Source organism: Periplaneta americana, chromosome 3, assembly GCF_040183065.1.
Source record: "Periplaneta americana isolate PAMFEO1 chromosome 3, P.americana_PAMFEO1_priV1, whole genome shotgun sequence".
NCBI lineage: Eukaryota > Metazoa > Arthropoda > Insecta > Blattodea > Blattidae > Periplaneta > Periplaneta americana.
In genome coordinates, this window is record NC_091119.1 from 114,678,395 (window position 1) to 114,704,648 (window position 26,254).

General features: G+C 37.2%; 1 protein-coding gene across 5 annotated transcripts in view; it reads left to right on the forward strand.

Moving 5' to 3' along the window:
- LOC138696396 (calcium uptake protein 3, mitochondrial-like) overlaps positions 1-26,254 on the forward strand; it is a 1,041,982-nt gene that overhangs the window by 977,125 nt on the left and 38,603 nt on the right. For all 5 annotated transcript variants that reach the window (XM_069821301.1, XM_069821303.1, XM_069821305.1 and 2 more), the window contains one exon: positions 21,329-21,376. In XM_069821301.1, coding sequence (XP_069677402.1) covers positions 21,329-21,376 — 48 coding nt within the window. The remainder of the gene's footprint in view (positions 1-21,328; positions 21,377-26,254) is intronic.

A 26,254-nucleotide genomic window follows, 5' to 3' on the forward strand; every position in this document is an offset into this window, starting at 1 on the left:
ACGTTGTCTCCGGATTTACTGCCGTCTGTGTAAGCCTCAATTGTATACTTGATGCCATTTTCCACTTCACGAATTTCAGGAATTTCTGAAGGATGTCGCCAAAATGTTAATTCCAGGGGTGCATCGTATTTTCCATTGTGAACTTTCGTTGCAGTGTAGGTTTGTACGGTTTGTTCTATGAGTATATTGATTGGTAGTACTCCAGCTATGATACATGAGGCGTCGTAAGAGATTGTCCGATAAGCTTTGGCAATTTTTATATTAATGAGTCTTTGTACTCTCCTGTATTTTGCGATATTCTTCTTTCTTCGTATTGCTTCTATCCATACCGGAGCTCCATACGTCATAACTGGGAGTAAAGCTCCTTCATAGATTGTTCTCAATGCTTTATAACCTAAACCCCATTGCAGTTTGGCTGTTCTGGCTAGCATATTGACAAGAGCGATTGATTTTTGTACGGTATGATCTATATGTGCAGCGAAGTTAAATTTATTGTCCAGATATATTCCCAAATATTTAATTTCTTCAGCTTGGTCCAGCCGTTTGTGATTCAGATAGATGTTGACATCCCTCTCGTCATTTCGTTTCCTCGTTATGAATAAAACTTTGGATTTGTTGTCGTTGAATTTTATTTTATTATCAGTGGCCCAATCTTGGATTTTTATTATATCCTGATTTGCGATATTTTCAGCTTCTATTTTACAAGACCCTTTTGTTAGAATAATAAGGTCGTCCGCGAAGGCAATCACTTTTGTTCTTCTATTAAACTTCAAATTTAGTAATGAATTGTACAAGACGTTCCAGAAACCTGGGCCGCAACATGATCCCTGTGGACACCCTTTTTGAACGTCTTTTTCGGTGGTATAATTATTTATTGAAAGTGTGGCTTTTCTGTTGCCAAAGTAGTCTACTGCTAAATTGTATAAATTTTTCGGACATCTTAGTTCTCTTAAATTCTTTAAAATACCGGGCCACCAGGCCGCATCAAATGCGCCTTTCACGTCAAGACTGACTACAATTACGCATTCCTTTAAATTCAAACTTTTTTCTATGTAGTTTTTAACTTCAAAAGCTGCATCAATTGTTCCTCTCTGGGGTGTGAATCCATATTGGTTTTTGTTGAACAAGTTGTTAGTATATATGTGGAATAATATCCTGTCAATCAGTAATTTTTCCAGCAGTTTACCACCAGTGTTTACAAGACTTATAGGCCGAAATTTCGAGACATCATTGCAGTTCTCTCTTCCAGGCTTAATTATTGGGAGAATGACTGTACGTTTCCAGTTTTTGGGAAAGCACCCCTTATTTAGACACGCGTTATATAGCTGTGTAAAGAATAAGCGAAATAGCTGAAAAGCTCTTTTAACAATATCACTGGTTAAACCATCTTCCCCAGGAGCCTTTTTAGGGTTGAACTTTTTTAAGTTTGTTAATATTTCTTCCTTCGTGAAGGCTGTGTCGTCTTCTGTGTCTATTGGCTCTTGTATCTCCTTCCTGATTGCTTTATGTATTTCTCTATCCTCTATTTCACTGTCTTCAGGAACGAAGTGTTCAAGCATGTGAATTAGGGTACTTCTCGTGTCTGTGGTGTATGTTCCATCTTCTTTCTGCAGTGTAGTCAGTGGAGAGCTGGTTCTAGTTTTACCCGTTGCTATTTTGTATATTTTCCAAGGATTGGTTCCGTCTTCTATAGTGCAGAATGTTTTCCAGGACTTCAATTTTTCTTCTTGCATTTTTTCTTCATATTCTCTTTTACCCTCAAAGTACTTTGTTTTCCTTTCTTCTCTCAGATGTTCGTTGGTGGTAATTCTTTGGTATCTTCTCCGTAGAGCATTTGTCCTTTTCCTTAACGGAATGCTTCCTTGCTAGCTGCTGTGATGCAAGAGAAAGCCAGGTTTGTTAATTCTTCTACATTCTCGTAGTTCTCAAATCCCTTGCTCAGATCTAGGTCCATTTTCGTCAAATCTTCATTATTGTTCTCAGAGTGAAATTTTGAAATAATCTTGGTTACAAGGATGCCATCAAATTTGTTGTAATCTCCTTCGTTAATTATGTATCTAATCTTGCTGTAATTGTACTCTGTATTAATATTGTGTTTCTTCTGCCTCAGCATTCGAAGATTAAATGTCAGAAGCTTGTGGTCTGAGGAGCTTTCTTCAGCGCCGCATGCCCAATCCGTTACGTGTCTTAGTAGTTGATTATTAACGATTGTTAAATCTACGTAGCTACTAGCTCTTATTGTTTCGAATGTTGGTTCTGATCTCTCATTTACAATGTTTAAGTTTGAGATTGTCAAGAAGTCTTCCAGACTTTTCCCTCGCAGGTTTTTGTCGTGTCGAGCCATGTTTTGCTTCTAGCGTTACTATCTACTGCTATTAGTATGCCTTGTCCCTTTGAATAGTTCAAAATTTCTTCGATTCTCGTGATATTTATTTGAATGTCTTGGGTGAAATCAAAGTATGAGCTCACTCCATAAAATTTCGTAGTTTTATAAGACATTTCCACTACGACGTTGTCTTCATCAGAGAGTTGCGTGATGAGTACTATATCTATTTCATTGTTATTTACGATCACCGCTGATCTTTTCCTCCCATTTCCACTCGTAAATGTTCTCAGCGATTTAGGTATACAGCACAAACTATTTCCTATAATGTATGGCTCTTGTACAAATGCCAAGTCTATTTCATTTTCTTTCATAATTCGCACCAGGTTATTCGCTGCTATGCGTTTGTGTTGTAAATTGACTTGTAGACAACGCAGGGTTTTGATACTTTTATTCATAGGTTTATGATTATCTGTTTTAATAATCTGTCCTATTTGCATTCTTTTTTAGGGTAGCTACATAGCAACAGCATGTTTTGTCAAGCGATGAATGGTTTATGTTCACAGGCGCTGTTTTATTGTATTTATTATAATTAATACAATTGACGCAACGCAGGTTTTCCTTGTTCGGTTTGCACTCATTTCTTTCATGTTTTTCTGCGCAGTGTGGGCATACTATCTCCCCAACGCATTCTTCCTTCCTGTGAATATACTTGCAGCATTTATGGCAACGCATGACAGTCAAGTAATCATCATTATTGCACACATGCCAACCTATTTTGAGCTTCCTGCCGAGCAGACGTTTTCTAGTTTCAGAATTAACTTCTATTATTAAGTTCTTGTGTTTCTTCCTATCTTCAAAAACGAATTTTGGTGTAAGGTCACTTTCGCTCAGATCTAATTCAGAATTTTGTGATACTATGGCCTCTGCAGCGTTCTCTAATTTAATGTCTTCTGGTATGTTGAATATTATTAATCTTGGGTTTCTGAGCTTTGGCAGGTAACTTTCAAGTTCATTTCCACATGATTTTTCAATTTCTTGGGAAATTTTCACCAATTCATCTTTCTTATCAGATTCAATTAATATCTGACCATTTTTTAGCGTCTTTAAAGCACTGATTCCCACCTTTATTTTAGTCGGATTCACTTTTGTTTTCAACAACGTCTTTGTATATTCTACACTTTGATTGCTTTTGGATTTGATGAACAATTTGTACATTTTCTTATCACAGAGCATGTTATTTAGTGATCCATCATGCACTGCTTCGGAGTACAGTTTCTTCTGTCCTTCGGCTGGGTTTGCCATCCTCCACCTCCTGTCACCAGGTCGTCGCTGAAAATTAACAGATGTTTCCCCATCGGCTTCCAGAGCTTGCTGTATGGATTCCCTTTCTGCTACTTTAATTTCCAGTTCAGAAATCACTTTGTCTCTGTTTTCTGCTTCATTCTTTAATTCACAAAATACTTTCCTAAGACTGCTCACAGCTGTAAGAATATCCTTCTTCAGCTCTTTTTTTAGGTTGCCACTTTTTTCAGTAACACTAATCAGAATATTAAAAGCGTTTTCAACTGTATCCTCACTGTCTGACGCCATCTTCGGTGTGCAGCGGTCTTGTTGTCTTCCTCTTTAAGGTTTCTCTCCACTTTGTAGTCCATGCACGTAGCACACAACGATGAGGTATCTTCCCACACAGAACTCCAATCCTACACAAGTACAGTTTCTTCCTGACCAGTGAGTACTAGATACACTACGGACAGGCCGCTACATATACATAGAGATACAGTCTCAATTACTTTATGAATCACACATATTTACCAACGCAATAGTTTTCATAAATAAGACTATTTACAATACCACTAATGTTCTCGCATGTGCAGCACACAACATATTTCTCCTTACACAATACAGTCTCCATTAGTTTAAGAATCATATTTACAGACGCTATACATTCTCCATTAGGTTATGTATCACACATATCTACAAACAAAATAGTTTTCGTAAATAAGACTACGTACAATGCCACTAACTTTCTCGCATGTGCAGCATACACTATATTTGCACTTACACTAGACACTATAATAGCTAATACGTCATTTCTGCAAATAATCACTATTAAACCCACTCAACACACCAGCAACTACACCAACCCCGCCATCTTGTCTCGTGTGTGTTGTGTGTGTGTGCGTGCGCGCGCGCGCTCTTTATAGTTGGAGCGTATTCCGAATCTCATCGGTGAGCAATCCGATGGCATCACGGTGTTCCGAATTCCACCGATGACGTCATTGGTGCTCCACCGGTGTCGCACGGGTGCCATCAGCTTGCAGTCTCCATCAGCCGCCATCACTGAATCTGATTGGTTCTTGTATAGGGCGGGAATTAGCAGACGAATAACATCGTGCACTGTTGTGTCATGGCGGTGTGTTCTGCTTTAGTTCTGCTGTATTGTTTGTAATGAGCACAACGTAAAAACAATATGTTAATGGCTTATGAGCGAACATGTCAACGGACCAGTTATTACTACCGGTTCAAGAAATAAGTTGTTTATAATCTCTTTTCTTTGAACGAGATGGCAGTACGGAAATTTCGCAAAATTTTGCTAGCGTAGCACAGATAACAACTTACACAATCGCCATGACAGCCATCGATCCTTCCAGCAGTTTTGTTCCTATTCTGCTGCAGCGTGACGTCATTGTTGTCCACCGGTCCGGTGAGATTCGGAATACGCTGTTGGAAAAACCAAAACAACCACTCCCTGCACAACAAAAAGCATTCTCAAACATTCTCCTACCTCACTCTAATACCCCCTACCCACCTTTTCCCTGATTCACTTATTCTCAGTTGGCGCCATCAGTCCGAGTGTCAAGTTCGTTCTTTTGTTGTAGGCTATTTTGTGTGCGCTGTGTGAATGCGTTCGTTCGTTTTGCCTACTGCAATATTATTGAAAGTACTATAATCCCTAACAGAAGACATTTCCCACACACAAGGACCTACTGGAACTGTCAAGATAAAATTAGACATGGTGTTATAAAAAAACCCCTAGTTACAGCATTGTGCTCGAAGTGAAGGAGATCCTGTGTCAAGAAAGTGTGTTTTCCTTGAACCTGGATCTTATAGACTCATAATTTGTACGCTAAATTATTATTTTTTATTTATTTTTTTTTACTGCATGGAAAATCGTTTAATGATATTAATTTTTTGACACAAGTTATGCAGTCATAATACAGGTCATTATACATTTTAGTTGACATGGCAATACAGTATCTTACAGCACTGGTTTATTTCTTCTAATCGTGTAATAGTCAATTAAATTTATTTATTTTATTTATTTAACTAGCTAGCTAGTGAGTACAAATTAAAATTATAAAACAAAAATGTTTCTAGCCACTACCGTAACAGCCAGCCCCGTATACGGTGTAGTCTTAGTCAATAATATAACATAAAATTTACAAGGACAGTTTACTGAATACAGTAACTTAATTCAAACCAATAAATAACACATAAGAGCAAAAAAGAAGAAAGAGAAAAAAACATTTAATATAAATTGACAATCAGACAGAAGCCAGTGATATTCAATAAAAACATGAATATAGTCGACAGAAGTAAAAAGTAAAAAAAATACACACATTTGTTAATATTATATATCATGAATAATTTTATAATTATTTTTAAAAGCTTCAATTTTGTCCAGTAACTTCATTTTCAGCATTCAGAAATATCCTTGTAAATATCAAAATATATCAGAGAACCTTGAAAAGTTCTTAGTTGTGTTTTGCAACCTGAAAAAGTAAGGCAAACAAAGAAATAAAATGTATACAGTATATTCAACTTCACTGTGAAAAAAATAACATCCCTGCCTGATATATCATTCGCATTTTGTTTTTGTTTTTTTTTTTGTTTTTTTATATATATAGAGATAGTAAACCATACAAAATATTGGATTTTGCATATTTCTTATTTTATTATGCATATTTCAGACTTCGTTTTTGTATCTAAATCCTAGCCTTAATTTATTAGCATAAATATGACATCCGGAGTTCACTTAATACCTGACAGCTTATCTAAAATGTATAGATTTCATCTCTGATACATAATTACTTATTTTAACAAAGGAAATGTGAAAAGAATTCCATCGAGTACCTAGACTTCCTTTGACTTATTAAATAGGACGATTTTCCGTTGTTGTCATTTTATTATAGTCACCTAATATGAATACCGCCTGCAGTCGACTAGATGTCTCTAGTCGAATATTTGTCAGCTTGTGAGATTCCCGCCACCTGCTGTTCACATTCCAGCGGTCCACGTAACAAGTAGGCTCTGTTTTATGGAGCACACTCGCCCATTATGGTCCAGTTCCTAATATGGACCACTGCCTATGATGTGTACAGGCATCGTTTGATGAAAGACAACAGCAATTCAGAGACTTGATATAGCTAGTTCGGTTCCTTGTTTTGCGTCCTCGACATCAGGTACAGTGTCGAGTAGAACACGAATGTGAATGACTGACGAAGTGTGAAATGGAGTGCTTTTACATGAGAAACTCTTAATGCGAGGAACGTTAAGCTTTAATTATTCGGGCTCTTCCAGTGGAGCTCTCGTCTCGATGACTGTCAGAAGTCGTGTTTATACTAAAGACATCCAGAACAGACCCATTTATTGTTGAGTACTTGCTGACATTTCCATGCTCTTGCATAATAAACTCCAGCGTTTTCTAGTTAGAACGTTGGCTGTTCACAGTATTTACTGTGACCTATTTAATGATTTTCTTTTTACTGAACGCCCTTAGGCCTATCCTTTAAGCCTTGGTTTTTCTGAACCGACGCGCGAGGTGCGAGGCCCACCTCGCACAAATCCGGACTACACGAAAGATAGTAAGTGGTTTCTATGGCTGCGAACCTCGCATCTTGCAGTTGTAGAAACCACTCACTATCTCTCGTGTAGTCCGGATCTGTGCCTTGGTTTTTCTGAACCGACGCATGCGACGTAAGGCTTTGCCGGCGCAGATGTATACATCCCTCCTCTCTCGGCCGTAAAACTCGGAACTTAATATTGTATTGGTATCGGTTTCTGTGACGGAGATCTGATAAAGTACTTCGTTGAGCATTGTCTTTTAAAATCTCCTTTCATTGCTTTATAATGAGTGAAATTTTGGTTTTAATAAGTGATACAATAAGCTGCAGCTTTTCTTTCTTTATAGAAATTAGAACTTACAAACTGATGCTAAATAATAGCATTTTGAAAACCTGTAAAATATTAAAGACAATTCGAAAAAAATCTAATTTAATTTTCTACTCGTGTATTACATAAATAAGGGTTCAGTGACCTTTATCTGATAGAACTGTTAATGAGTAACTGCGCAAAGATGTAGTTAGATCTCTCCAGCACACAAATACAAAAAATTAGCTGCCAATGCTTACTGCAGGGAGTCACCGGGGTAGCTCAGGAAGCTGGCGCGTTTGCCTACTGAAAGCTTCTTATAGCGGATTCAGGTTAGGCCTACATATTAAATAAATTAGCTGAATTCTTTGTTTTACACAGCCTTACTCCGCTGGTCCTTCTGCTTGCCTTGTTGGCAAATTAGAAACCAAGAAAAGAATCTTTTAGAAGTCATGGAAGTGTGTATCCATCGCAGAATGTAAGGAATGAACTGAAGAGATGAAGTGTCAAATATTGATGGTTTAAATAGGATACATGGAAATAAAACATAAATGAAGAAATTAGAGAAAAGGAAAATAAAATTCATTGGTCATATAATCAGTCATCACATATTTTTAATTACTGTATTAAAGGAGAAAATACTTGGCAAGGAAGCTGAGGAAGACAGAGAAGATAATATACCAAAGATATGCTGAGTAGAATGAAGAGTAACAACCATGAAGAATTTAAAAGAAAACGGCAGAGGAAAGAGAAACAGTGTTGAAGCAACAAGGCGAAGTCTTTAGAATTGATTGAATATGAGACTGATAATGATATATTTATTGTCATCAAACCATCTACAAGTAGTGCTGACTTTTCACATTCCTGTGTTCGGTACCACCACAACTATTATTTACTATAACCTTATCTTAAATTTATTTTAGCACACTTTCATCTGCTTTCATACACATGTGCCCCTATATTCATTGATATCACCAATATCATTTGTCTCTGTATTCCTCTCACATTTGTACAACTGGCGCCAGCGTTTTTGGTGTCTGCCCTAGATATATAGTGCCCAGTTTGTGAGCATGTTGTTAGTGCAGCTGAGAATGGTACCACTTCCTATACACGTCACATCAGCCATTTGCCAAACACAGTGTTGTCAGTCTGACTGCGGCAAATGTAAAACACTCGCACTTAACATTCCCATTACTTATTTCACACGCCAAAAACGGTGACGCGGACTGTAAATGGCTAACCTGTTTATCACTCAACCTTCATTATTGTCTACTGAGGTAGACAGCCGTTCTACGTATTTCTATCTATCCTTATTCATTAACTAGCCTATTATTTTATTGCAATCACTTCATTTTAACCCTACACATTTTTTTTCTCAATAACTTTGTTTCTTCTCTTCGTTCTTTCGTTCGTCAAAGTTCATCCTAGCTACATTCACTCACTACTTTCATCTCACTTGCACCACTCTTATTCACTTTCCTCTTCTTTCTTACTATACCAGTTATCGGTCACTATTTCACTTAACTGCACTTTTCCAGTAGACGGGTATCACAATTATGTACTTTTCTCGTCTCATCCTATTTTCTTTCCTCTAAACACCAGTTTCTCAGATTGTAAACCCTTCTGTTTTCCATTTTCCCTAACTTTCGGTGACGAAATCCACATCTCATCCCCCTCTTTCTTTCTTTCTTTCTTTCTTTCTTTCTTTCTTTCTTTCTTTCTTTCTTCCTTTATTTATTTATTTATTTATTACATGAGTTCTTACTATTCACTGTTTCCCTTTCTCTTTCCACTCCTTTGAGTATGATATATAGCCTACCTTACCACATTTATGGGAAGACTCTATCGAAAATGATGAAAATTGAAAAAAAAAAAAAAAAAAAAAAAAAAAAAAAAAATTCACTTGTTTAGAATGTATATTTTCATACCCCAAATGGATTTAGTTCAATTCTGATTACAAATATGTTTTAAAAAATTTAATTAAGGCTGTATGGAGGCGTGGCATTTAAAGAGCTGTCAAAATTATTTTTTCTTCAAAGAATTCTTTTTTTACAAATTTCTGATTACAAAACTAGTGACTTTTTGTTCTTGAAGTTGGCTCCCTGAAGTAACTAAATGAATGTAGCGGAGAATTCTAATAGGTATGTGTTACATAAATATTCATTTTACTATCGAATCCATTTTTTCAATAAGTTAATTTTTCTTGATTCAACACCAACTTTCTTATGCCAAATATCAATAAATATGGATTAATTTTTTACTACAAGTATTTATGAGGTAGTTGCACGTTTCCATGCATTTATTTTGTAAGAAATACTGCTAGTTTATTTCATTAATATTTTTTCATGAATTATATAAAAAAATAACATTTTAAATTTTCAAAACAAATGTTGAAAGTAAATAAATGAGATATTTCATAAAATGAATGCATAGAAATGTTTCTCTATGGCCTGTGAATGTAACCAAATAAAGGAAGCTTAAAAATTGAAATCTTCTACTAAAAATTTGGTTTTGAAAATATTTGTAAAAATAGAAAAAAAAATCAAAAGGCAAAAATATTTGGTGTTCAAAATTTGGATTTTGTTAGACCTTCGCATAGTAAACATGCTCTCAAAATTTGGTTGAAAAAATGATAAGGAAACAATTATATTTAGTGGAGTATCTCCTTAAGTTACGTTTCAAACTTGAGTACACAGCACACCGGTAATATTAATATTAAGGCCCTGGTTGTTAGTTGTCAGTTATCAGTTTGTAAGAGATAGTCACTCTTTTTGAAACGACCTGTTAGTAGTCCTTTTAAGAAAGGAAAACACAGGAGACGGACTTGTAACATTGATGAATGTACTGCTTCATGTATACTGCGATCCTACGTCGGATTGCGGCAATAGTAGTCAGCTATGTTTTACTTGGACAAATCTACTGAAGTCTCCCCTGAATATTTCGTTATTTTAGCAAGCATGACCTCCTCGTTCCCACATATTTTGTAAACCCCCTATTTGCCTCTTCCAATTTGCCTATAATTACTGTAATATGATATGGCTCCATTCGTGCAGTTCAAAGGTCCATCTGATACCAGGTCGCCATGTTTGCGGATTCGAAATGCGCTCCTCCCGCGGTCAGCTGGCAAACCGAGAACCTGACCAGACCCTTATCTTTATGAGGACCAAGCTCAGACTCCCGCATTGTTTCCCGCAATTAAGACTTCAAGTACAGTACAGTGAGTTCCATAAACGATTGGACAGTAGTAGAATTGAATTCTTTGTTATAAGTCTCTTCGTCCGCCATTTATGAGGCATGACCGACAGTAATTCCATTAGAGTACTTTCCAGGAAACATGAGTTTTGAGAAATAATGATGTAATTTGTCTTACACTGGTTTCCATGGAAATTTTAACTTTGTAAAATGGCAGTCTGATTTTCATGAAAACTTCAGTCTAGTTTTTATCTGTTATTTAGATTAATTTAGATCGGTTTCCATGAAAAATGTAACCAGTGATCGGGGAAATACTGTGGAGATGTGACTGCAATAGAGATCGGGCCGGAACACTGGAACTGCGATCTTGCCCCCGATAAATGTCACTGTTGATTTTCCAAATGAAAAAGTCATCTCTGACAGGAACTCGAATTCCGGATCGCTCGAGTAAGAGGCTAATGGTCCAGTTTCTTATCTCCCATGTCACAGAATAAAAAAAAATCGACAGTACATAGCTTTACTATGCTGAATATTTTTAAGCAGAACTGCGTGTTGTCCTTATACTCTTCTCGATCTTCTTGTTTTCCCCTTATTCTTCTAGTATTCTCCTCGTTCTCCATGTATTGCCCTTATTTTCCTTATATTCCCCTCGTTCTCCTTATATTTCCCTCGGTCTCCTTGTATTCCTCTTATTCTCCTAGTCCTCTTATTCTCGTATTCCTCTAGTTCTCTTTGTATTCCTCTGGTTCTCCTTGTATTCCCTTTGTTCTCCTTGTTTTCGCCTTCTTCTCCTTGTAGTCCCCTGGTTCTCTTTATAGTCCCCTTATTTTACTTGTATTATCCTTGTTTTCCTTGTGCTCCCCTTCTTTATCCCCTTGCTTTCCTTGTATTCCCGTTATTTTACTTGTATCCCCTTGTTTTCCTTGTATCTCCTTTTTCTCCTTGTTATCTTTATATTCCCCTTGTTCTCGTATTCCCCTTGTTCTCATTGTTTTCCTCGTAGTACCCTTGTTCTCCTTCTAGTTCCCTTGTTCTCCTAGGTTCCTTGTTCTCCTTGTATTCCCCTTCCTATTCTTGTATTTTCTTTGTTCTCCTTTTATTCTCCTTATGTTTCTTGTTTTCCCCATGTTCTCATTGTCTTTTTCATTTTCGAGCGGCAGCGGCGAGTGGGGGTTGCATTTTTATGTAAGGTTAATTCCCAACTTAACCTTCCCTTACACCTATTGAGGGGAAAGGCGTAGTTCTACGTTAAAATGTCATTTATAATAACTCTGTAATTTCCTAACAACGGGTCGCACACCTCAGTATATCTAGGTAAAGTGGCATTAAGATGACCTTTGTTTTTATTTGCACAAGTTAAATGTGAAAAGTGACAGTAACGTCTCGTGCCTTGGTAGTCACAAGACTGCGCTTGGCCCAGATCTGCTCTGAGATGAGTCTGCCCTGCATTTAGAAATCACGAGGAAATGATTGATACCTTCTCTGTCTGCATGGATGTGCGAACTGCTCAGCATCACATGGCGCCATCTGTTGCAAGTGTGTATGGCACATAGCATCACTTAAATGGAGCGACGTCTGCGTGACTCTGAAAGCAGAGCTGTATCGCCGAAAATATGCAGGGCTATCAAATTACGTTGTTCACAGGGTTAAGACACTTCTATAAATTAAGTTATAGGCCTAAACCGGCCTTGGTCCACCAAATTCTACCAAGCTGTGAATAGTATTAATGTCATACTTAACACTGGATCTGAAGTATTGCGACGAAGGAAAACTGAACTGTGTTTCCACAACTGCATGCAATTCAGCAGAATATGAAGTCTTATAATCGTTCTACCGCTTCAAATTCTGAACAGTCTAAGTTCCATCATCATCATCATCATCATCATCATCATCATCATCATCATCATCATCATCATCATCTTTCAAGGACTCGACTCTTTATGCCTTCCCATCCTCTTTCGTATAGGATTTTGAATCATCAGTAATATGCGTAAGATAAAACTGTACAAACAGACCCATTCTCCATGAAAGGATGTAAATGTTTCCTTCCCTGCCGGAAATTGAATCCCGATACGTTGGATTTGTAGACGGGTGCGTGAACACTGAGTAACAACTGATGATCTAAATTATGTTTTCTGCTGAAAACGTTTTATTCAGTCGTTTTGAAATTGTATCTATAAATTGTAGCTCTGGAGAGCTGGCCCGTGTTCACTACTCCATAATAACACGTAGATCCGTTCAGTAAAAGTCCTATCTATCGAGGTAGAAGAATTTAAGTTATTATGACTGTAATAGGAAGTTTTAATTATGGTTAATATATTGAGAGTGATTAAAAAAATTAAAGCTATTTACTGAGTTATCAATGTTTAATGTTTGGAAATTGGAAAGTGTGCTTGTTGAGTCATTTCGCATTGATTTCACTCAACATATATATGTCAAAATGTGTGTGATTTTGGAGTCTTTATGCAATTCTGACACTACCTTCTCTTGTAAGTTTTTCCCTTAGAAGCACAGCGGATTTAATATTAACATGTTAAGTTCCTATATGTTAGGAACATTAGTGTAGATATACAATTACAAGTAAAATAAAACAATGGAAAAGACAATAAAATTAATGTTTGTTTATGGACTTCAAGAACAATAATTTTTCCATAAGAACAAACAATAAAATCACCAAAAATGTTCCCTTACATTTAGCCTATAACCGATTCTCAGATTTTCGCCATGACATGGAGGTATTATGTCTTAAAAAATATGTAACAATTTGCTCCGAAATAGGTTTCTTCTGATTTGAAACACTTGTCCCAGTTGTTCTTTCACTGCCCGATAGTTATTCTTTTTCGAGATATTAAGCAAGCTCTTCGTTGCATTAGTCTTGATTGTCTTCAAGTTTTGAACTTTTTGGTCGTATCTTTAGGCTGAGAAACAGTTAGAAATTGCAGGAAGTCATATCGGAAGTTCAGGGGACCTGTATGACCTGTGGCATTTGTGTGTTAGGGAGCATTATTGTGACGGAACTGCCATTCGCTATTCAGCTATATTTCCATTTTTTTTTAATGAACAACATCTCGTAGGCGACGAATAACTTTAAGATATATTCTTTGTTAACTTTCTAACCATTGAAACGTACTCGTAACATTGAACCAAACCCTGATGGTCAAGATACAATGTCAGAGCCTTCATCACTAACAACTGACTTCGATCACCTTTGAAGAAATAATACCACTCCTTAATTTGCGCTTCCCCCACTTCAACATCACCAAACGCTTTCTTAAGCTTATAAATGGTCCATGCTTATGTGTCACTGTGTTTATCAAACCCAGCAACATCGTGAAGCTGTTCACCCACTGTGGTCTCCTGGAATGATTTCTAGTGTCTGTGGCACACAGTGGGTCATTCGTGCCTAAGTGCTTCAGTACTTGTCTACTACGTCATAATCAGGAAGAAAAAGAATAGAAGTAGCGATTACACTTCGATTGCCTTAACCAAAACTAAGGAAGCCAATTTCCAAGCATATGATGTGTGTAGGAGGTAACCTGAATTACTGGGAGAGGGATATTGCTCTAAGAATGTGTGTGGCATACCTATCCTGCCTTAAATACCATACTTTCTTTTATAGGAGAATTAGAAGTGAAGTAGAAATAGTAGCAATTGGTTGGCTAGGAGAGACACATTGTGTCTGAGTTGTATCTAGACGAAGCCATAGGAGTAATATTGCCAACGTTTCAAAAGTGGTAACATAGTTGATGGAAAGAATTAATATTATTCCTTCTTAATCCACTCTAAACTTGTCACAACCCTCGACCTCCTATCACTTTTCTATCCCCTCATCTAACCCATTCTAACCTTGTCACAGTCCTCAGCTTCCTGTCGCGTAGCTATCCCTTTTCTAATCTATTCTAACTTTGCCTCAGTCCTCCACCTTCTGCCACTTTCCTATTCTCTAATCTAAACCATTCTAACCTTGTCACAATCCCCGGCCTCCTGTTACTTGTCTATCACCTTTGTGTTCGTGTAGTGCATAGTATCGAAATAGTAATTATTACTCAATTTATATTGTATTATTGGTCCAGGAAATTGTTCGTATCTATTTATACTAAGTTTTACGTTGTCAGCATCTATGGAATGAGGAATTAGAAATAATGTTGGTAAACCGTATGAAAGGGAATGACTAAAGAGGATATTGGCAACACTGCAGCGATTACTCCTCATTAGCTACGCTAGCAGACGATTGTTGGTGCGTCGCAGCATTCCATTGGTGGTCTTCTGGTGAAGGTAATCGTAGTTTAACGCAAGTCGCTGAGTTTGTAGCAAAATTTAATACAGTGTCTGTGATCACTTTGCTCGGTCATGTTGGCTTGAAACAATGTAGAATAAGATGTTATGAATGCTGGGAATACTAAAATTCTGTTATTCATAGGAAGGTCTAAGACCACACGCCACGAAAGCTCACTTTCACATTCAAAATAATTTGAGAATAATAAAATAAACTTTGAATAGGCCTCATATATTGTTTGAAATCTCAAGAAGTTCTAACTTTCCTCGTCCAATTTCTTTGTAACTATTCAAAATTGAATATACAGGATGTAAACTGTATAAACTGCATAGACAATACATATCGGTCTACTGAACAAAATGTCTAGTGAAATTTAATTAGTTCTTATAATTTTATATTTAATTAGTAAAATACCACGTTTTTAAGATTGATAGTAGTCTAATATTTGTTTACATTTCGACTGAATGTAAATGTCATTGCCAATGACCTTGCACTCAACACATACCAATACAGAACAGAGTAATAAAGACTGCTTCAGCGTAGTATCGGGCAAAGTAAATAATGACTGTCTATTTTCATTTTCAAAAATATTTAGACTCATAAAACACTTCTTTTTTATGGGAAAAACTTGACAGTTAAAGAAAAACATTCGACTTTTTCTTCAGTTATTTATGCTCTATCCAGTATTTATTTTCAGTTTACATCGTTTACATCCTGTAGATATATTGGGTTAAATTGATATTAAATTAACCCAGGACTAAGATCCTGAACTATATTAAATTGAAAGACTATTGCCTATATGTATGGAATGTTTTAAGACATTAAAAATAATTAACAAAAATAAACTAGGAATCATCATGTTTAGTGTAATGACATTAGGCCTTCCTACATTGCTATATGGTAGCGAAGTCTTTTACCGACACATAAACAATAATTGAATATAAGTAAATACAATTGATTGAAATAACATTTAGAAATGTGAAAGGTTACACTGGGCCATAGACTATACAAGAGGGGGAATTTATAAGTCCCCCCCCCCCCATCAGTGGGTTTCATCAGGAGGAATATTTCCAGTTTTGTTATATTATATTTTCGTATTTTTCTGACAGAAATTTCAAGTTGGTAACTACATAATATTATTTTATGTTAGATGTCTCTATAAATAATAATTAAATACTGTGTTCGCTTGATATTTTTCAGCGTTTTCAGAGAGACGAAACAAAGTTTTTGGGAAAGTATGTTACTACGAACGAACTAAAATACCGCCAAATTCTTTGAGTTTCAAGACCTTAACTAATACTACTTAAGTTAAAAATAATGTATATCTAAAATAATAGGGTATCTAATCCTAGAACTAGAGAGGAGAAGAGAAGGTCAAGCGGAGAAGCTTTCACGAGGAATGTTTTAAATGACGGAACCCCGATATAAACCTTAATTTCCCGATCTTGTCCACCAGAAGCATTATGTACTCGTATTCCGATCAAGCAGGGAATCGAAGGCGAGTCAATAGAGATACCATGTGGGACACACATGTATCATTACAAGTGTAACAAGAACATGGTCACTGCACCCGGAAACGAATAGGAATTTCCAATGTAATCTTCATTATTTTCATTTGTATTACCTTCTCTCTCCTAGAAACTGCAACCACTCATATTATAATATGTGCATAGCAATCTGCCCACATGATTTGCAACTTGCAGTGGCCTGTCAGCTCGCAATCTACGCGAATTACATCGAAGAGAAGTACTTTGCGCTAGAGGGCAACCATTAAGTGGTCACATATGAAGCGCCTACTGTTGCCAGACAAGGTAATACTCGCAGTATGTTCAAACTTTAATGTAGGGTACTTAACTCTCTGTGGTATCTACGAGGTATTTACATTGTGTCGTAGATATAAAGACGTCCAAAGTTTCGGAAAAACATATCGGCCCATTATCAGGGAAGATGGGGAAAAGAGAAACCGGAAATCCTATCTGTTGGATCCGTTACCAAAGGCTACTCTCTAGAGAGGAACGAGCAAACCCAGGACTGGAGAATAGCTCTTGGTAACGGATGCAACGGACAGGTTTCTCCGTATCGCCTTTCCCCGCCTTTCTGTGGAGTCGACGTGTAGCTCCGAAACGTATCTCTACAATACACGGTGAAAATATCCAAAAATCTCACAACACATCGATCACTGTAAAAAGTCTCAAATTACACCTATTTAACTCTGTCTTTCATAAATATCTCATTCAAGTATTGGCCATAAACTGCAAATCATCTCTAATTATAAACAACTAAATCACTTCTGCTTCAACGTACAAGGAATAACTTTTAAGTCTATGCTTACTTGGTATTCATAAAACTTATACTGCTCAGAAAAACTTAGACGACCATTTTTAAAATAATGAATATGTAAGAACTGAATAAATAATGGCAATTAAAAAGAAACAAAGTAGATATTGAGGTCAGTAAACAAGAAAAGAAAAGTGGAGAAGAAATGAAAAGGAAAAAAGAAAAGAAATAGCTTAAGTAAGAGAGAAGAATATTAAAAAGTTAGAATCGTTACCTGATCCTTTTGAAACGCAATGTATTTTTTATTTATTAGCGCAAACTTAGTGACACATTTAGTTTTCATGTAGAACATGACTCTTATCTCGGAATGCGGTGTTAGTAGAGCTACTTTTCAAAGTGGCGGCGATATCAAGGTGTTGTCGCTACAAATATCTGATGAAAAATGGACTGTTTTTCGAGGGTTTGGGCCGGTGCCACTTCCCGATGAAACCTCGTTTCCCGGCCCATATCGACGTGACTAATGTCGCACACAAATCAGCTTCATGGATGGGAAGAGAGTCACTCGTTAAATTAATACGAGCCGATAGAGACAGGTAGACCTGTGCCCCGCACACACGCCTTTAATAACTTCACAAGAGCTGCGAATTCCGCGTACAACATCGCTCTGATGAGTAACAGTAGTATAAGTTGGTTGACATTAAAATAGTGCAGTGTATGTCGAACGTATATTTTGTCTTTGTACATTATGTTTTACAAGTGAGTGTAGAAATTCTAGAGTGAAATGCAGAGTTCGAAATAATAGAGAAATGTCCTGTGACACATTTATGTGGATATTTAATTTTATAACCCTATTTAAGACTTAGCAGTGAACAGTAATACGAAAATTATTTATTCCTGGGATTGCCGTAATGCATAACACCGTAATCGTAATAGAGATGAACTCATAGACTTAGACATGCATGTGACCTCAATGATTCTGTAACACTTCTGAATCCGCTCAACTCAGTTGGGTAGCCACGTTCAGTTTGGCGGTGCATTTCTAATGCAGTTCTGACCTATTTCAAATGTCATCTGTGTGTCCTAGCGATTACAGGAAACGTCACAGGTAAAAGTCCAGGGGTTTCAAGTCCGGGGATCCGGATGTCCAACCAACAAGTCTTATGCGATCTGCCCTTTGTTATAATAGGCAGCTGGTTCATATAGCGATGGAGAAGTTTATATTGTTTGTTGCTGTTACCGTGTTTTTTTAATTATAAAAAGCATTCTAAAAGAAGAATCGAAAGACATTTTAGATCTTATTTATACACAATTTTCAAAGTTAATTCGTGAAGAAACTTCGTTGTAATCAGCCATGTATATTTCTACTGCTCCACTAATTTTTACACCTTGTCAGTAACAAGGAGATGATAATAACAGACCGATAATTATCTTCTTCATTCAAAAGGGTCAGGCCTAGTAGCATGTTCCGTCTTCAAAGTTTGTATGATCAGAACATAATGTCTTTGGTCTTCCAACATTTCCTTTAACGTGAAACTTTTATGCTCGATGGTAAAATGGATAAATTGTTACTGCATTTTCAACGTGTGATGTCACTTGCTTAGCAACGGCAATGAGTCAGCCATACTATTCTGGTCACTTGCTTAACAGCTGATCAGACTGTAAAATTGGTAGATAGTCTAGTTTGCTAGAGGGATAGACTCACTTTCTTTCATAAATTATATTTCATAGAACTTCTCTTATCAAAAACGCGTACTAATGGCTCTCCAACAAACCAATTCAGATGAAATGCAACTTACTTACGTACTTACTTACAAATGGCTTTTAAGGAACCCGGAGATTCATTGCCGCCCTCACATAAGCCTGCCATTGGTCCGTATCCCGTGCAAGATTAATCCAGTCTATCATCATATCCCACCTCCCTCAAATCCATTTTAATATTATTCTCCCATCTACGTCTCGGCCTTTCCAAAGGTCTTTTTCCCTCTGACCTCCTAACTAACACTCTATAATCATTTCTGAATTCACCCATACGTGCCACATGCCCTGCCCATCTCAAACGTCTGGATTTAATTTTCCTAATTATGTCAGGTGAAGAATACAAAGCGTGCAGTTCTGCGTTGTGTAACTTTCTCCATTCTCCTGTAACTTCATCCCTCTTACCCAAATGTTTTCCTAGGAACCTTATTCTCAAACACCCTTAATCTCTATTTCTCTCTCAAAATGAGAGTCCAAGTTTCACAGCCATACAGAACAATCGGTAATATAATTGTTTTATAAATTCTAACTTTCAGATTTTTTGACAGCAGACTAAATGACAAAAGCTTCTCAACCGAATAGGTCTAATAATTCCATTGTAAATAGCAATTGTACAGATGTGTAGTATATATATATATATATATATATATATATATATATATATATATATTCGTAAAGAAATAAAGGAAAAATAATCATTAACAATACCCGTACAACACATGAATTGAATTAAATGTATTTAACTCTCAGTCATATTCACAATTCATAAATAAGACCCGATTCATTAAAAATCTGAATATCACAATAACAGCCAACCGAGACCATGGACTTTTCACGCAAATTCTGGGATCCAACGAATCCCTCACTTTTACTATTTGATCATTTGTTTGGGTAATCTATGGTTTTCCATTCGTCAAGTAGATACTAGTTTTCTTTTTGTTTTTGAATTGCTGAAAATTCTAATTGTTGAGGAATATGAGCAATAAGTAATGCGTCTTTCATTAGTATGCATCAAACATCATTCGTAAACGTTTTTGATCTATATTAAATGAGTAAGTCAGCACTATAATTACCATCATACCCACCACAAACGTCATCGTCAACGCTGCCGCTATCACTGTCATCACTATAATCACCGTCATTAGCACCACCACCATCACCAACAAGACCACTGTTTTCATTGCCGCTAGCACTAAAGTCGTCATCATCATCAAAACATCACAGTGTTTTAGATATAGCGGCACTTGACCCGTTTTCTTCACAGAAGTGAATATTAAGTACAAACACTAGAGGGGGCGTAGAGGGGGACCTGACCGTATGAACAGTATGAGCAACAATATAGTACAAGCACAAAGGACCGTATGGCAGTCGAATATGTTTTTAATTGGTTTATTTTACGACGCTTTATCAACTGCGATGTTTATCTAGTGTCTGAGTGAAATGAAGGATGATAGTGCCTGCGAAAAGAGTCCGGGGTCCAGCGCGGAAATCTACAGTACCTAGAATTTGCTCTTAATGGGTTGAGGGAAAACCCCGAAAAACCTCAACCAAGGAACTTGTCCCGACCAGGATTTGAACTCGTTTCTCGGTCAGACATGCTAACCGTTATTCCACACAATGAACTCGAATATGTTTCTCTCGTATATTCTCATTACACTGTATGTTAATCAACAATTTATTGTGGTAATGTATTCTGTTGTCTTATGTGTAATAATGTTAAAAATATTAATTATAGGCCCATATCTTCATTTGTAACTAAATTACATCTGGCAGACCACAGAATAATTACGAGGGGAAAGGCATAAGAGTGTCGTGTAAGGGGGTTTAATAATCACCCCTTTCGATTTTACATTGCTCAAAGAATTGTAAATATTATCGGATGCTCGTGTAAAGGGGGTTAAGTATGAATTGGCTAAACAGGAGTAAGTACAGATTTGAACTATCCACAATTACTTTTCTCTTGTGTTAAAGGGGTTAAGTTATTCTTCCATCTGTGATGCGTTACAATGCTCCATAGTTTGTGACAAAGGGGTTTTGTTCAGTACCAAAGGAGAGAAGTTTACAAACCTTACAATTTGACTTAACCCCCTTTACGCGAGCACCCGCGAATTTTTTTGTATACTTATAAAGAAATATGTAAATTTATTTTTGTGTTCAAAAAAGTATTGCATAGTTCTTCATAAGTTTGCAATGAACTAATATTCAACAATATTTTGCTCAAGAAAATATACCGCATATTTCATAAGTTTCCAATAAAATAATATGCAACAATTTCTTTGAGCACTGTAGTAAGTTGCCGCAACTTGAATGTTGTAAAATAGCAGTGCTGAAGTGTGTGTTCTCTGTTGCAGGCATCATCTCCTACACGGAGTACCTGTTCCTGCTTTCCATCCTCACGAGTAAGTACAGCGCCCTGCAGCAAGGTCAGCGCCTCCACAGCCATTAATTTAACGGCCACTCGAAAACAATCACTCTGGACATATTTAGTGCTCTGCCAGCACGTGTTAACCGCGGGACTAGCGAACTGCAAAGAGCTCGGTGCTGGAAATTGACTGTTTGTCTTATCATTACCCACTTGTTAAAAGGACTAGAACGTTAAAAATAACCAAAGAGTTTTTCAGGTGTGTATGCAGTTCCATTAAACACGCGAGTACGATTTTGAACGAGTTAATACACACTTAAAGACCTGTATATGCGATTTTATTGTAATATTCCCATAAAAATATAAAGCAGGAACGAAATATGAATGTACACCGTGTCCCGCTTAGACACATCGAGAAATAAGTGCTAAATTAAAGTATAAATAATGGTTTTATAACATAACTTTTTGTATAACTTGATGTAAAAACTCTCCGAGTTTCGGAGAATGATCAGTGCAACTCGATGTGTGCGCCTCGAGCTACCCTGAAGACATCTAAAAGATACTCAACCTTCTGCCAAATGTTCCATACCATTTGTGAAGTGATTAGCGCAGCTGCATTTATAATACGTTGTTTCAGTTTTTCCAAAGCGTCAATTGTATCACGCTGGTACATAACAGTTGTCACAAAACCCCAGAGGAAGGTCAGTGGACGTCATAGTAATGGGGCGGACCCCATGTTGCCGAAAACCCGATTCTGAAGAAGTTGATCAACAGAAGAAGTTCTGCAGCATGTCCAGATACACGTTCCCTGTGATTGTCGCCTCGATGAAGAAGAAAGATCCAATGACGGAATGTTCAACTGAATGGCGCCAGGCTTGTTTCCACGATACGAGTAAATGTTTGTGCGCATGCGCATTAACATGCAACTGTTTTTAAACCTTGGTGCATAAACTTGGACAGTTTCTGCATCTTGTCAGATGTAAATCAAAACAATATCTTCATCTGATTTTAAATGGTTAGTATTTATTTCTCGATCCCACTAAGCGGGACACGGTGTATTTTGATTGATATATATTCAAGTTTTTAATACATTAGTTTACATATTGGTTCTAACATCCCAGGGAACAAACCTGCGGCTCAAGTCGAGAACATCGTATGCGTACTTTGGTTTCACGAATAAAAATCTGCAAGAAAATACAAAAAATATTTCGTAGGTAGTTCTGTGAGAAAGCTCCAACGAACCAACGTAAGTATTGATCCACAGTCTAGTATATACAGTCACGAAGCTCAGTACGTAGTAAATATGCATCCATAGATAGTTGCTAACCACTAGGATCGCTAATATTGCCTCATTACATACAATGCGAAATAGTACCGGCACAGTCTATTATTCCTACCTCCTTACAACTCAAGCTTCGTGACTGTATATACTAGACTGTGATTGATATACAGGGTGTTTCAAAAATACGGGGCATAATTTCAGGTATGTATTTCCCACATGTAGACAATCAAAATAGTTCATTACAACATGTGTCCGGAAATGCTTTATTTCCGAGTTATGGCCTTCACAACATTGAAATTCACCGGAACGTTTTTCTTTCCGCAGGTCGTTGCCGTCAAAGGAGACATTAAGAGGGCACTCTGACAGTTCATTCCGAGGCGAAGGTTACATTCAGTGTTGTGTAGGCGTTAGACTGTGCGACATATATTCAAATCAAGAGCTGGCAGAGATGCACTTCATATACGGTAAGGCGGACGGCAATGCTGCGCTGGCTCGTTGTTTGTACCAGGAGAGGTACCCACAGCGAGAATGTTCAGATCGGAAGACATTTGTACGTCTCCATTACCGTCTGTGCGAGTATGGAAAATTTAACTCTCCTGGTTTGGGAAGGGGACGACCAAGATCTACAACTCCAGAAGTACAGGAGGAGATTCTGGAGGCTGTGAACATGACTCCTTCTATCAGCACACGAAGGGTAGCGTTGCAAGTCAATGTTCCTCATACGACTGTCTGGAGACTGTTGAAAGAGTATCAATTGTATCCTTATCATTTGCAACGTGTACAGGCCCTGTCACCAGCAGATTACCCTGCACGAGTTAGGTTCTGTCAGTGGTTCTTGCAGCAGAGTGGTGTAAATCCGAACTTTCCTGCCTTAGTATTATTTACAGATGAAGCACAGTTCACACGAGATGGCATAACAAATTTCCACAATCAGCATGTATGGGCGTATGAAAACCCACGTGCAACTGTTCCATCTCATCACCAGGTGCGGTTCTCCCTCAACATGTGGGCCAGTATCATCGATGATCGATTAGTTGGACCCCATGTACTTGTAAACAGACTTACGGGGCAGGCGTACACAAACTTCCTGGAAAACATCATACCTCATGTTTTAGAAGACACTCCACTGATCAATCGTCAACACATTCACTTCTTGCATGATGGCGCTCCTGCACACTTCAGTCGTACGGCTCGCCGGTACTTGGATCGAAGGTTTCCTGATCGATGGATAGGTAGAGGTGGCCCAATTGCTTGGCCTCCACGCTCACCTGATCTGAGCCCTCTCGATTTCTACTTGTGGGGCCATTTAAAATCATTGGTTTATTCGTCTACGGTACCTGATTTGGAATCCCTTCGGAATCGAATTGTGGCATGTTCTGAGGACATACGCAATACTCCTGGAGTTTGGGATCGTGTTCGCAGGTCAATGAGACATCGATGTGAGGTCTGTATTCAAGCAGGAGGTGGACATTTTGAACATCTTCTGTAATGACAACGACCTGCGGAAAGAAAAACGTTCCGGTGAATTTCAGTGTTGTGAAGGCCATAACTCGGAAATGAAGCATTTCCGGACACATGTTGTAATGAACTATTTTGATTGCCTACATGTTGGGAAATACATACCTGAAATTATGCCCCGTATTTTTTAAACACCCTGTATATTTGCTATAAGTCGTTGAATGAATATAGTTGCATTTTTAAAGGAAAAAACTAGCATAATCCTTGCGTCAGTGAAGTCGAAGTGAATGAAGTTCGATAGCATTATTTGTTAATAGTCCACGTAAATCAACAGGCTACCCGAAAGTTAAATATGCCACATTCAACGATACACAAAATCCTTAGAATCCGCTTCAATTCAAAAGCGGCGTAACAAATAACATTCCAAAACAAAGAAGCACCGTACACATGAAGTTCGATAGCATTATTTGTTAATAGTCCACGTAAATCAACAGGCTACCCGAAAGTTAAATATGCCACATTCAACGATACACAAAATCCTTAGAATCCGCTTCAATTCAAAAGCGGCGTAACAAATAACATTCCAAAACAAAGAAGCACCGTACACATTTTACTGTGAGATACTTTTATATTTCCCAAAATGGCGAACTCCTCGCAAACGAAATTAATTTTCATCTCTCAGGGCATCTAACCGACACCATTTCAGAATTTGTGGGAGTGAAAATCCACATGCAGTATTTGAACATATACGAAAGAGTTGCAATTTGAATGTCTTCTGTGTACTACCCAAAATCACTGTGTTCGGGCCTTTCTCTTTTGCCAAACTGTAGGCAGGTCTAATTGGTCTAATGTATCTACCATCTTCGAGCATTTTCTGCCGATTTTGAATGAAGAGGATCCTGAAAATATGATTTCTCAAAGATGGAGCGCCTCCGCACTTTTTTTTTGTGATGTTCGGGACTTCGAGTATTTCCACATAAATCTATTGAGATAAAGGACCCTATCACTTGGTCACCTCGTTCTCCTGACCTGACATCTCTTGACTTCTTCTGGAGATAAATAAGATGTTGATTATATCCCACCAATGCCTCCTATTTTGCAGAGCTCGTTCAGACAAACTGTTGCAGCTACAGTTACACTCATCATGCCTGAAAATATGTGGACTGAACTCTAATACAGAGATGTCATCTGCAGGAGTTGATACAATGCGTACATTGAACATTAACTGGAATACAGAGATGACATCTGTATGGGTTCACACAATGCATAGCCTACATTGAACATTAACTGGAATACAGAGATGACATCTGCAGGGATTCACACAATGCATACATTGAACATTAACTGGTATACAGAGATGACATCTGCAGGGGTTCACACAGTGCATACATGAACATTAACTGGAATACAGAGATGACATCTGCAGGGGTTCACACAGTGCATACATTGAACATTTGTAAAAGATGAGAACTTGTATTAAAACTTGAACATATGATGTAGGCCTACGTACCAAAACATGTTTATTTTTTATTCCTGCTTCTTTTACTTTAATGTAACATTACAATCGTATGAACTTCGTGTGAACACAATGTACAGTTTGTGCATGTTTCAACCTTTTCAAAAACATTTTTTGACTTCTAAATGAGCACTTGCGTAAAGATATGTTTGCCAGAATATAGTACTGTAATTATTGTTTTGAAAGTTTCCATATTGATAACGAAGCCCATTACAACAATTTGGTAACTTACATCATAAAAGTAACACAATAGATAATTTATTAAAGGTCATGAGATGGCAAGATTAAACAAACGAATGTTATTTTTGACAACTTAAATTATAAGCAGTTAAATAGCAATTTATATTTCGTGTGCTTATTGAAATGTCAACAATGCATGGTTTTTGGACACGCACTTCAGTATCTGCGTGGTTAAGTTTGAATTGTTTTATTCGGTATTTTGACAGATATTTGTACCTGTCTTTCGTGGCTTGTATATTTAAATTTTTTATTTTACTAATTTTGGAGCTTTGTATACAATGTTTTTCAATATTATTATCATTGTCTTTATTAGTATTATTATTATTATTATTATTATTATTATTATCATCATCATCATCAGTATTAGGGTTCATCATTATCATGATTATTATTATCATCATAGTCATTATTATTATTAT